Source organism: Salmo trutta, chromosome 31 (genome assembly GCF_901001165.1).
Source record: "Salmo trutta chromosome 31, fSalTru1.1, whole genome shotgun sequence".
Lineage (NCBI taxonomy): Eukaryota > Metazoa > Chordata > Actinopteri > Salmoniformes > Salmonidae > Salmo > Salmo trutta.
The window spans coordinates 2972041-2985871 of record NC_042987.1 but is presented as its reverse complement, the minus strand read 5'-3'; the positions used below and the strand labels follow the sequence as shown (position 1 = coordinate 2985871).

The following is a 13831-nucleotide window of genomic DNA, read 5'->3' as shown; positions in this document are numbered from 1 at the left end:
TTGGTTAATTGACTGGATCTTCAAGCTTCCCTGGTTTATACATGAATGCCTTTATCTGGGAAATATGACAACTACCTGAGTGTAGAGTCAACAGTTTATTTACCTGTGGTAACCAGAGGCAACATGAGCAAGAGCTGTCTCATGGCAGCCATGTGGAGGGTTACACACAAAAGCAGATGTCTGCAATTACTCAGTTATAAAGCCTTGTCAGAGCCATGATGTGATTAACCTGTCAATTATTATTTTTATACTTCAAGTTTAGACCATATAGCCCCGAGCCTAATGTCAGTTTCAGATGTATGTTCAGAAAGCATAGGCTACATGAGTTTGATTACTAGGCTAATAATGGGTTGTGCATGATGGGCCCATTATGTTTGATGCAGTTTTGGAATGAGAGAGAATAGCATATTCTTGCTGAATTTGTAATGGAATAACTTGACCTGAATAGCAATCGCAAAGCTTTTCTCTCTGTTGGACTTCAGATGAATCATTTGCTATAGATTTCTCTGCATCAACTCGAAGCCTTCAGTACCACGTGAGAAGAATGTGCAATGACAGCTTCACGAGTGGCTCCGCTCCCATCTTGGCATTCCAGAGCGGTGGCGTGGAGACAGCACGCTGGCGAAGGTTTGCAGGAATGGGCACATACACACCGCGGCACTTCTGAATGTAGCTAACGTTTGATATATATATATATATTTTTTTTTTTCAATTTTCCTTCTTTTCATTTCTTTTTTCCCCCTTTTCTTTGATTAGCCTATTTTTTTTTGTATTCGAACCAAATCGCCATGGCTTGGCCGTGCATAAGCAGAGTGTGCTGTCTGGCTCGGTTTTGGAACCAGTTTGATAAATCCGATCTTTCAGTGCCACTGACCATACAGAACTACTCGGACATCACCGACCAAGAGGTACAATCCGTCACCAGGCAGGTACCGACGGACCGGGTTCTGAGGCACAACTATTCCACCACGGAACACCGCGGATCCCCCCAGACACCGGGAGATGCCCCGGGGACCCATAGGTCATTGAGGGGCCGGAGGGAGCCCAACTTCAAACCCCGGGAGGACTACCACCAAACCGGTGTGCCTTTCTCCACTGTCACCCAGTACAAGCAGGATTACAAACCCTGGCCTATTCCGAAGAAGGAGAATTTCCCCTGGATTAGCAATGGCGGAAAAGGGGGTGAAGTTGGTTCGGATAGCCCCGTAAACTGTAACCCCAATGCGAGCCAGACTGGAAGGGACATGGTGGAGAGAGAGGAGCCGGGGACGGTAACAGCCAAAAGCTCTTACAGGTAGGTTCCATCACTCTAACGATGTCCTTTCAGAACCGCTCTGTTTCTTTCATTTCAGCACCTGAAGCTCTTCGCTCACTAAAAAAAAACATTGATAATCCATTGCGCTCAAACCTAACGATTCCATTGGTCTGCTTCAAGTTTGCTTTAATTTCTTAGCTAATGATGCACGCTGTGAAATTCGTTAAATCATTTGGTTGGATTATGTACAGTGGGGCATTGTCCCAAATATAATCTGCAGTATCCATAATCATGTAATACTATTTCAACGGAAATTGCTATCAGGCTAGGTCTTTGTGTTCCGTGTATGTGTGTGTGTGTGTGTGTGTTTGAAATGATCAATAGTTTTAATCTGGAAAGTCGGCTGCTGCTGAAGTAGAAACACAGCAAAACGCTTTCAATTATTCATAAACTCACACTTGTTATACCCCCCCGTGTTGGACACACATTTTCTTTTAAAGTCCATAATTAAAAAACCAATTGAAGCTATTCTGCCTGAGATCCCGAGGTAATGATAATCCGCTGCGGCAGCTAACTTTTAATAATACTGTTGTTGTTTTTTTATTTGATGACAGCATGCCACCATCCTCATTCCCTAGATGCAATAAACTGAAAACGTATGCCCCATTAACAGAACCCACCTGAGCCCCTGTACCCCCTCTGCTGTAGCCCCAATCGATGTCATTACCATTCAATGATAAGCCTATGTCATTAGGCCTTACCTTGCTCTCTGATTGGTTCCTTCATACTTTGGTTGGTTCGATTTACACAAGAATACAGAATTTGCTAAATGTTCTATGTTAATTCGCCTACAGTATAAAGAGCAAAAAAAAGTTAATGGACAAATCGTTTGCAGTGTTTGTAAAATAAAAATAAATTTGCAGACCGTGAGCGCTCTCTCTTACCCTTCCATCCCCTCCTCCTTGTAGACGGGAGTACAGGCCGTGGACGGGGGCAAGACCAGCCAAGACCACCAGGAAACAACGCCCCCCTGCCCCGTATGCCAGTCCCGGGTCGGGGGTCTCCCACCTCCCTAATGAGACCAGCTACCAAGCCGCCTACAACGGAGCCGGGGAGTCTTTCAGACACACAGAGCTTCACCAGAGGGACCATACTCCCAGCACCTCCACTGCTGACCTGCTGACCACCACCTCCATCTCCACCGTCCCCCAAAACACCGTAACCCCACTCCAGCCCTACTCCATTGCCACTACCACCCCTATCACCACCACCACCGGCCTCCAGCAGAGCAGCCTGCCAGAGAGACCCGACCTCAGTATAGGAACCATGGGAGAGGTTAGAGGACACCTGTTTTTGTGTTTCGCAGTGTGTTTCAGGGCACAAATCCTGTTTTTCAATGTTATTTAAAATGGGCCGGATCCTTGATGTGAGCAAAGTCTTAGTGGTAGTATCTCGTCCTATAGAAGTCATTGTATACATCTCTGATGATGTCCTATTCCTTAGATAGTACTATTTCTGGCTAAAGGTAAAGCCACTTGAAAGACATAGACACTGGATGGGGAATATAGGGTAAAGGTATGGTTTGGGATATAGCTATTGTTCCAGCTAGGTACCAGGTGTTCCCAGTGGTGCTGAGGCATCTCTAAGAGCATCCCATTATTAGCCTGAGAAGGTCACCCTGACCCGTTTTTGCAGAAAGGTAAAATGTCACAGTAGCTAATGTTTTTCTCAATACATTGCAGTCAAGGGGAATAAATTAGGTGATACAGCATCCTGTCCTGTCCTAAATCTGCTCAAAGTGACCCAGCTGTTTCGGATGATTATGTAACACCCGGAAACGGCCAGGCTTATGACATTGACCTGGTTAGAGCAGGCATTACATGAGGAGAAAAGAAAGTCAATAATATTCAGACATCTGGTCAATTGGATGTGGAGACTCAATCACTGAGATGGTGTGTCAAAGTGGGTTCAGGTGTGGAGAGAGGGAGGTAGGGAGGGAGCGCGGGGACGGACAGAGACGGAAATGCATATAGACAGAGAGAGAAAGAGCAATACTATAACTCTTCTTCTGTTTTGATCCTAGCGTGACAGGGAGTGGAACTCTTTGGGGAATCTCCAGGGGTTTAGTGCCATCCCCCCCGCCCACGCTCCTCTGTGCCATCTGCCAGCGGAGAGTAGGAGAGGACGGGCCGGGCTGGACTGGACTTACTCGGCTTTTCCGCTTTCACTCGTTGTCATCTATGGCAGAGAGATTAGAGAAAGAAGAAACTCCTGCACACTGCTTGCTAGGAATGTTTCAGTTGTCAGTTTAATAACAAGTTGAAATAAACATATTTTTGGCCAATCACATGGGAGAACATGTTTTAGTGTATAGTCTTTCTGTTGTAGCAGTAGCGTAGCCAGACATTTTTGGGTGGATGGGCCTGTAGAAAACAGCTAACTTCCTGCATTTCTACACATTTTGTCATGGGGCAAAGAGAAACATTTGCAGTTTTATAGCTAATCTCATGCTGTTCTCCACATTTTGCCATGAGGCTGAGAGACAAAGTTGCTGTTTTAAAGCTAATTTCCTGCAATTTTACATATTTTGCCATAGGGTAGAGAGGAAAATGTGCAGTTTTATAGATAATCTCATGCTATGTTACACATTTTGCGATGAGGCTGAGAGAACATTTAGCATTTTTAATGCTAATTAAAGCTAAAAATCTAGGTGTGTCGACTGTGATAAAGGTACTGGATTATGATCTGTTTTATTCGCTAAATGAACAAATGAAGTGGGCAGTGGCATGGTGCATATAGCCGTACAAGCACAGTGACATATGCCTCAATGCGGTCATATTTGTGGGGGGTGTGGCTTTGAGTTAGTTATTGTTGGCCACCCATCCTATGAGAGTGAATGTCATTCCAGTTAATCTGAATGTCATTCCAGTGCACCGCTTGCTATTCATTCTATCTGATGGCGTTTGCACGTTTAGGGAAAAAGACAAATAATGTCCCGTTTAGAACACTGACAAGTAGAGAGCATAAAAATAAAATTACACTTGTTTTTCTCTTCAATCTGATTGGGCGGACCTGTGCCTATGCGGCTGTGTTGTAGAAGGCCAGCCCAACAGTGTTTGACAGGCCACAGGATTTAATATGAGATATGTCATCTGTAGGTCATAGTCTATTAATAACCATGGCCCAAAAACCAGGGTGAGATGTGTGTGTGTTCAGGGTGCATGCAGGGAAAGGTACAACACTACAGTAGGCTACTATGTAAGAGCTGTTTTACAAATTGTGTGCAAAGGATTTGACCGTATCTCCTGCCCAGAAAAGTAGACATCAGATACCAGCTACAGGCTATGGTCATCATATTGGACCCCCAACCCATCAATCAACTTCTACTTCAGTAATACCTCCCCTCTACCCCAAAACAACAACCTAGTGCTCCATCGTTTTTATCGGTCACCGAGCAATCTGCCAACACGACGCAAAAGCCATGGGATCTATATTAAACAATCCAGTTCAGTGTTCAGTCCCAGCCCCCACACACTGCCAAGTCATTATTGACACCCCAACCCACTAAGCTCTCTGACCAAGCACTCCACACTCCACACACACACACACACACACACACACACACACACACACACACACACACACACACACACACACACACACACACACACACACACACACACACACACACACACACACACACACACACAGCACTCAGGGTATTGTCCATCGACATGATGAGTCAATGGACACATTTTTCATTGACTCATCAAGGTCATGGATAGACAAAAGCACAGCTGTGTAACGTTGGAGCATAGTGCACAGAGCCATGCATACAGGTAGTGAGCAGTTAGTACCATTACAGTGTGTGCTGATAAACCTCTGAGAAGTTGATCCGCTTTCATAGCATTCACCCACCCATCAAGGGAATGAATACTGTAGTCCTCATTATGCTTTTGGAATCAAAATCACTAAACTTGATTATGAGAGGGAGTGAGTGATTAAAAATGTATATTTTTTATCAAATTAGCAGTACCCTTACAGTTAAGAAAGAGGCTACAAGCCATTTATTTCTGAAACACATGCAAGCTTTCTGAGTGCTTCCTGAATGTTCCTGGTAAACACTTAGACATAAAATTCTGTAGTTCCATCAATGCATCTACTGAGAGGGTTTTCTCCCATGAGGCATTAAGAATCTTGTTTTTAGCACTGATGGAGAACATTGCCTGAGCTTTTAAATGTGATATAAAGAGTTTTTTTCCGCTTTGTACCGAAACAGATAAACGGGAGAAATGGGGATGTGGTTTACAATGGGCTGCATAAAGAGAGGATCAAACTGTGCAGACACAAAGCATCCTGCAAATCACCTCCCTTTGTACCTCTTTCCTCACTCTCATCTCTCCTTTCACCCTCCCTCCAGACCCGCTCCTCTTTTTTCTCTCTCTTTCCTGTCTCCCTGTTCGGTTGAATTGGAACTTTTCCCTTTTCCCACGATGTGTATGACTACAGCCACTGTCATGAGCCAAACCAGCAGGGTTATATCAAGGGAGGGAGGGAGAAAGAAAAAAACAGAGTGAGGGATGGAAAGGGTGAGAGGAAGAGAGAGCGAAAAAGTGAGCAATAATGGATTATTTGCCATTTTGCCAGTGTGATGCGATGCAGTGGCTTGCAGTCATTTCAGCGTGAATCTCATTTAGGAGAGAGGCAGGCCTGGCTGCTGTACTGAGTGGAAAAGAGTGTGTGTGGGAGGAGGTGAACATACCCACAGATACACACAAACACATATGCAAACAGACTGAAGCACACGCACACCACTTTTTTCGAAGCTGCAGTTTGACAAATTTCACGTACGGACACAGCCTCACATCCAGCAAATACAGTAGTAGTCATATCCTATTTTTCATTGGCTGAAGAGACTGCCACTGAGACTACAGACTACGACTCTGCCAAACAAACCTTCCGTTTGGCCATTCTACCACTACTAATCAACTGCATTGGAACATGCAGATCCATATCTCATCATCATATCAAGCCTAGAACACGTTACTTGATGGATGCAGCATGCAAACTTCATTTCAGGGTTGAGTGAAGTTCCATTCATGTAGGTTCCGGCTGGATGTTCTTTCAGAAAGTAGCATCAGCAGTATTTGCTGTGATTAATTATGTCTACCAGTCCACTGACAGGAGGGCTGATGCACTATGACTGCACAACCAAACAAGTCACCTCTCATATTATCATACAATCAGTGCCCAGTTTATTTGGTACACCCATCTAGTACCGGTCGGACCCCCCTTTGCCTCCAGAACCGCTTGAATTGTTTGAGGGGTGGATTTTACAAGGTGCGGCGTTCAAAATTTGCTCAATTGGTATCAAGGGACCTAACTTGTGCCAGGAAAACATTCCGCACACTATTACACCACCGCCACCAGCCTGTACCGTTGACACCAGGCAGGATGGGGCCATGGACTCATGCTGTCTACGGCAAATCCTGACTCTACCATCAGCATGACGCAACAGGAACCAGGAGTCGTTGGACCAGGCAATGTTTTTTCACTCCTCAATTGTCCAGTGGACACTGGAGCCACTTCTTCTTGTTTTTCGCTAACGGGTGGAACCCGGTGTGGTCGTCTGCTGCAATCGCCCATCCGTGACAAGAACCAAAGAGTTGTGCGTCCCGAGTTGCCGTTCTGCACACCACTGTTGTAATGCGTCATTATTTGCCTGTTTGTGGCCTGCCTGTTAGCTTGCACGATTCTTGACAGTCTCCTTCAACCTCTCCCATCAATGAGCTGGTTTCGTCCACAGGACTGCCGCTGACTGGATGTGTTTTGTTGGTCGCCCCGTTCTCTGTAAACCCTAGACTCTGTCGCGCAGGAAAAGCCCAGGAGGCCGGCCGTTTCTGAGATACTGGAACCGGCGCGCCTGTCACTGACGATCATACCACACTCAAAGTCGCTTAAGTAATTTGTTTGGCCTATTCTAATGTTCAATCGAACAGTAACTGAATGCCTCTATGCCTGTCTGCCTGCTTTATATAGCAAGCCATGGCCACATGGACTCACTGTCTGTACGAGCGAACCATTTTCGTGAAAAGGGTGGTGCACCTAATAAACTGGCCGCTGAGTGTATATCATATATCCTATCTGAACAGCACAAGACCTGCATTGCCTGTGGTCATCTTTGAATAACCCATGTGTTGTGTGTCTTTTTGCAGGAGCAGTTGGTTAGGACTAAGCTCTCTCCCAACCCCTCTGCGGTTTTTCAAAGCGGATCCAGAATCTTCAACATATGACAGACTCTCCAAATCCTTCTACTAGGTTACGGGGAGTCCAAAGAACCAATTAGGGAATGTTCTCTGTCCGTTCCACACAATAACAAAATCTATGCAAGGGAATGTACATCTTCTTAATGTAACCAGAAAGGAAAAGTCAGCTTATCGTCCAGTATAGTAAATCAGAGACAAGAGTGAATGAGAAACTAGATGTCATAAAACAAGATAAATCATTTTACAATTCTGTTCTATTGCTATGAAAATGTAATTTGCATGAAACAAACTAGTTTGAAATCAAGCTTTTTTGCCGTCAGACACTCCAAGACAACACGGCTGCTCTGTAATGTGTGTTTGTGTGTACTGTATTTACAGGTATGTTTGTGTGTATGTGTGTGCGCCTGTTGAGTTGGAATGATTTAGGTTAATAAATCATTTTTGTACATATTGTTGGATCTATTGAAATGACAAGAAATGTATGCTCAAACTATACTTTGTCCAGAAAGTGTGTGGATCTTTGCTAGTCTTTTATTAACGGAAACAAAAAATATATTTATTTCATTTCTATTCAATTACTGGTAGGTAACTATTTTGAGAAAATAGTTGTTTCTGGTGTATATGTTCATTTTGTAAATCTGCTTAAGAAAATAAAAAGTAAAATATGATATAATGTACAGTATATTACAATAAAAGAATATTAGGTTCTTAACTCCTGTTCGTCCAATTGATGTCGATGTTTCTGCTACACCCATCTTATATGATATCTACTGTATCTATATGATGAACTGTTTTCTTTGATCAGGACCCATATTCATAAAGCATCTAAGATTTGGAGTGCTGATCTGGGATCCCCCCATATAATCTTACTCATCAGGATCTAAAAGGCAAAACAGATCAGATCAGCACTCCTACTCTGGAGATGCTTTATGAATACAAACCAGATTCATTCTTGAGATAGTGAACCAATATCCAACAGGGTGAACATGAGGTGGTTAGACACATTGTCATGTGTGTGCTATAACACCTTTGATCTGATGTGATGGAGCTGAATCTGAGTGAACAAGCTGAGAGAGAGCAGCCTGCATCTCCATAAGTGTGATGATGATTAAAAAAATGGTAATCTATTTAACGTGGCACGTCAGTTAAGAACAAATTATTATTTACAGTGATGGCCTACCCCGGCCAAACCCTCCCCTAACCGGAACAATTGTGCGGCACCCTATGGGACTCCCAATCAAGGCTGGTTGTGCCCAGGATTGAACCAGGGTCTGTAGTGACGCCTCTAGCACTGAGATATAGTGCCTTAGACTGCTGCGCCACTCGGGAGCCATCGAGTGGCACACCATGTTTTCTTTGTTCCCCTTTTATGTAACATCTTACAACAGCGGAGGTGGGGTGTGTGTGGTTTTGCATGCACAAACAGTTCATGGCAAAATCTATGCTCACAGCAACTAAATCGGAAGCAATAATGACTAATTTCCCTGGTCCATCAACAAGATCCACAGAATGAAACAACAACACAACACATAATAGTACAGTACATTGTATGACTTGCAGTGAATTCTGTACCTGTTTTTTCAATCTATTAGTTTAATGGAAGCCTGTTAGAAATTATTTCGTTTATCTTTCGTTCTGCCCCTGAACAAGGCAGATAACCCACTGTTACTAGGCTGTCATTGTGAATAAGAATGTGTTCTTAACTGACTTGCCTAGTTTGAAATAAATGATCTAACATTACAGCAACCTGACCAAAATGTATAGTTAACATTACACTGATCTAAGAGTAATGAGCAAACCACTATTGGAACAAATGTGTGTCAGTCAGGGATGCTGAACATGACCATATTATGTAATGCATGTCACACAGCTCTGATATGATCACAGGGAGCATCTGTTGACAAACACGGCTCTCTCTGATGTTTGCATGTCGGGTCATTCTGGCTAGTACCTGAAAACCTGGCTGTCTCTAATCCCTGCCTAGGTATCTAAAATGAAATACTGCCTCTGATGTATCCAAAGGTGGGCTCTGTCAGTGACCTGTGGCTTTGTGTTTCTGGCTTCTAGAATAGTAAGTGATATTCGAGGGTCAAAGAAGGCCACTACTTAAGAGTTTAATCCCTCAATGAACCAGATCCTTTCTCATCCCTCTTATGTCATTTGCCATCCTTTCGGATAAAAAAAGGGAGCGAAGCATGGGAGTTGAGCCACACTGAGAATGTAAAGTACTGCCATCTGAGCCTACCATCCCACCAAAGCCTCCTCATCAGTCCAGTACCCTGTAATCTCTCAAAATCTACTGCAGCCCTATCACCCAGACTGTGCTAAAAGGAGAGAGGGAGAGGTGGAGAAAATGTGGCACAGTTGGTAGAGCATGGCACTTGCAGCGCCAAGGGTTATGAGTTTGATTCCAACTGGGGCCAACCGTATGCATGCATAGCTGGAAGTAACTTCGGATTAAAGCATCTGCTAAATGATTATTAGAAAATGAATGGAACAGGCTGTCAATGCATTCCAGCTGCTTCAAAAACATTGCTCTGCTATTACCATTCAGGAATGTTGGCTCAACGAGGCAATTCTGATTACACTGGCCTGCTTCAAGGGGGGCAACTGTCGTACGAGTGTCGTGCTCTACTTCCAGAGGTAGCGGACGAGATGTAGCAAGTGGGCAAGTTTACATTTGAGTAATATGAGTAGCCGACTGTATTTTTTTGAAAAGTGTGAAGAAGCTCTCAGAGAAAGAGCGATAGAGGGAGGAAGAGGGATTGAGGGAATCGGGAAAGGGCATCCTGGGGCGGAGGGGGGATAACAAGACACTAAGTCACTTCAAAAACACAACCACAGTTTTATAAACAAGTTTTCCATTTTAATACAAGAATATTGATCATATTTTTGGTGTGCACTGGAAAATGAAAATATAATGGTCAATTGATATTATTTCTACAATACATAAAGTTTGGTCAAACGGGCAAGGTGACCACTCAGTTTAGAGTGAGCACACCACACACTTACCAGATTCATACTGAAACATAACACCTATCATCTTCACTCCTACACAAGCTAAATGTCCACCAATAACCATGTACACAACATCCAAAATGCATCATATTCAAAGATATTTTCATTAATTCCCCTTAACTTTCTCTCACTCTCGTATCCAGGTACATACAGTACACCCATATTCACACCACATTTACCCCAACACATACACACTAACACATAAATAATGCACACAAACACATATTCTAACACACCATAGTAATGACTTTGCTGGTAGCGGGGCTTGATATGAAGTGAACAAACAAAAACTGGAGTCAGTCACACACACAATGTACACAAATACACAGTCATAGTGGTAGGGACATACATACTGTATCGAAAACATAACATTACAAATGCACTTTACCAACAATTGACGGTCAACCCTACTCCAGAGGGGAGTGGACCAAGTAAAAAACACAACGTTAATCTTGGACTCACACAGATGAATGTGTGGCCCCTCCATCCCTACTGTCCAACACTTCAAGTTATAGCACTCCTTCACTGACATATCGATCTAGCCTGGTCCCAGATCTGTATGCGCATGTTTAGCTCGACTCCTCTGGCTATTGTTGTCATTGCATACATGCTTAGTCGGCTGAAACACACACAGATCTGTGATCAGGCTGATATGTGACACTTGAGAACAGTCTAGACACAAACACAACAGTCAGGATTGGGCCCTGTTCCATTTCAACTCAGTCAATTCAGGACAAAAAAAAGAAACAAATATTATAATCTGTGATTCTAAAATCCCTTTTGGAAAATAATTGAACAAATTGCAATCTCTTGAATTGACTGAATGAAAAGAACACTGTTCCCAGAAGAGTACAATGGGAGTACAATGGTAGTAAGACTGTTATCGGGGGGGGGGGGGGGGGGGGTCATCGTCTGGTCTGATGTACAGTAGGTCTGTAAGCCACTTACTCTCCCCCCTGTGACTGTCAGACAGACAATACTTTAATGACCGAGGCTGCGGACCTGACTTTTCTGGATCTTTCTTCACGACAGCTAAAGGTCCCGAAGGTTCTGCGCATGTGCAGAATTCTCTACTTTACACAGTCTCTGCTGTACTTGTGCATTTCTCACTGTCGATCATGAATTATAATTCTTCAAGTTTTACTGGTGAAACTTCCATGCAGCATTTGCATCCCGACCATTTGATCTCAACGGAGTTTCATGAGGATATGCATTTACATCTTCTTGAGTTATAGGGTACAGTTTCAAAGTAACCTACACTATTGTTTTGAATTAGGCCAGTGAGCAAATTCTAGAGCAGATGGTGTTAACTAGCATAGCCTACATGTGTTTAGTTTCAATCAAAGCACATATTTGGCCTAATGGCGTGCATTGTTGTGGCCATTTGAGAGAAGAATTCAACCATTTAATTCACACATAATCCCGTTACAAGGTGAGAGAGAGGACACCAGACACACTGTCCCGTAGATATCTATTTTGAAGCATTCGACAATGTTTAAGACCCACAATGTTCAATACAACATTTATCTCACATTGTGTGGTGGTTTTAAGGGACCAGACTGAGCCCAGCTGTGATTAAGTCAGTGGATACAGTACATTAGTCTGACTGTTAGGTAAACCAGTTATACAAACTAAAACAGATTATGAAAGAAACGGCTATGCCAGGTATGTTATGATTAATCCCCGGGGGTGCATTCAGTAGGGCACAGCGTTATATAAATACTGTTTATTGAGTAGAACAGATATACTGATCTGTCATCATATAGAGTAAAGCAACGGTATTCCAACTTTTTTAACGGAGACCACATTTTTTATCACTAAAATGTCAGGGGAGTGGGAACCCCATAACAAAATAAAGCTAATTCAGAGTCCACAGACGCAGAGACGCGATAGTCCTGCGGCCCACTGTGACACATCTGGATCTACGACCACCATCCGCAGGGGATGCACAGCCTGACTGCACACCTCCCCCAAATTCCCAACCAACACGGCTCCCGCTATTCATTTGAATGTGACGACGGTTGGAGAAATAGCTTGAGCAGCGCTGAGAATTCGAAAACGATGAAAGCCAACGGTCCAATATTCTAGAACTGTTGGAGGAAACATACACGTTTTGGACTCAGATAAGGGTTTAGGGATCATGTCATATCTTAATGTTCAGTAGGTTGTGGAGTCCTGAATTCCACCCAGGTGTTCGGTGTTGTCTGTGTTCTTGATTCTACTTTATGATACTGAGATATGAAAAGTAGCTGACTAATGGTTTAAAATGTCGGTTGGTGAGATGGTCTTCCAGGTGAGTTCGGAGCATTCCTGCTGCGCTCTGACTGTTTCTCTGTTGTGGTCAATGTCTGTCAGAGAGTTCTTCTGCCGGGCCAACAGTTCAGTTTAACCCCAGAGAGGCAGGTCCATATGCTCCTTCTGCAGCTCTTACTGCCCGTCTCTCAGCTAGTGAGACTGATGTGAGTAGCCAGTAGTGATGGGGGAAATATCGATACAGTTACATATTGGGACATTATTTCTGACAATATATTGTATCGTTTTGACAATAGCTAGCTGTCTGTACCTGCACCAAAACTCTGGCATTTTTCCTTCAGTTTGTTCTTCATTTTCTTTTTAAATAGGGAGCCAATTTGTTTTCATCACTTTTATTTCCATGATAAAAACTCGTTCTCATGGCTCTCTTGTCCCTCAGCAGCAGACATATGGTGAGCAATGTGTTTGGAACATCAAATCGCAATTAAATCACAGTATTGAATAGCAATACGTATAGAATTGTGAGAATTGCAATACATATTGTATCGGTGCATAAGTATCATGATAATATTGTATCGTGAGGTCCCTGGTAATTCCCAGCCCTAGTAGCCAGTGTGCGTGTATCTCTCTCAGTCTGGGTGGCCGTTGTTCTTAGTTAAGTTGTGTATAAGGTTGTGTGTAATCAGTCCTCCTTGGTCAGGTAGCCCATGTGCGTGTTGGTGAGGAAGTCACATGTGGGGATGCTGCTGGACGCCTGGTGAATATTTATGGCTGTGATCTCTCTGGGAGCCCTGAGGACACATCAGGAAGATATTCATTGACCTAATAGTGTATTTAATAGGGACAAATATAATACATTCTCAGTGGTTAGTATACCAGCTCAGTGTGAAGGGGGAAAATGAGTGTGTCTCACCTGTTCTGGTGGGATTTTATGTGGGCTCCAGCCAGAGCTTCTCTCAGGATGTCACTAGCAAACTGCTCTGTTGCCTACAGAAGACAGAAACACTTATCATACCCTAGAATCTATACAACATCACAG

General features: G+C 43.5%; 2 protein-coding genes across 4 annotated transcripts in view; one reads left to right on the top strand and one right to left on the bottom strand.

Moving 5' to 3' along the window:
- Window positions 1–549: 549 nt before the first annotated feature.
- LOC115169342 (MAP6 domain-containing protein 1) lies at window positions 550–8233 on the top strand. 2 transcript variants are annotated; one of them, XM_029724869.1, is made up of 3 exons: window positions 550–1294; window positions 2224–2590; window positions 7471–8233. In XM_029724869.1, exons 1-3 carry the CDS (start codon window positions 789–791, stop codon window positions 7546–7548), a joined length of 951 nt encoding a protein of 316 aa, XP_029580729.1. In that variant the 5' UTR covers window positions 550–788; the 3' UTR covers window positions 7549–8233. The 2 variants fall into 2 exon arrangements, with proteins under 2 accessions (XP_029580729.1, XP_029580728.1); XM_029724868.1 differs by lacking the exon at window positions 7471–8233 and adding an exon at window positions 3339–3729.
- Window positions 8234–10367: 2134 nt separating this feature from the next.
- Window positions 10368–13831, bottom strand: part of LOC115169341 (YEATS domain-containing protein 2) — a 71822-nt gene continuing 68358 nt past the window's right edge. For both annotated transcript variants that reach the window (XM_029724865.1, XM_029724864.1), the window contains exons 29-30: window positions 13706–13779; window positions 10368–13583 (exon numbers count right to left, since the gene is read on the bottom strand). In XM_029724865.1, coding sequence (XP_029580725.1) covers window positions 13475–13583; window positions 13706–13779 — 183 coding nt within the window. In that variant the 3' untranslated portion in view covers window positions 10368–13474. The remainder of the gene's footprint in view (window positions 13584–13705; window positions 13780–13831) is intronic.

Bases quoted from the DNA above. Each gene is read 5' to 3' on its own strand.
- LOC115169342 (XM_029724868.1), top strand. From the start codon at position 789: ATGGCTTGGCCGTGCATAAGCAGAGTGTGCTGTCTGGCTCGGTTTTGG. The intron at 1,295-2,223 runs GTAGGTTCCATC...TCCTCCTTGTAG, and splicing joins ACAGCCAAAAGCTCTTACAG to ACGGGAGTACAGGCCGTGGA. The intron at 2,591-3,338 runs GTTAGAGGACAC...TTTTGATCCTAG, and splicing joins GTATAGGAACCATGGGAGAG to CGTGACAGGGAGTGGAACTC.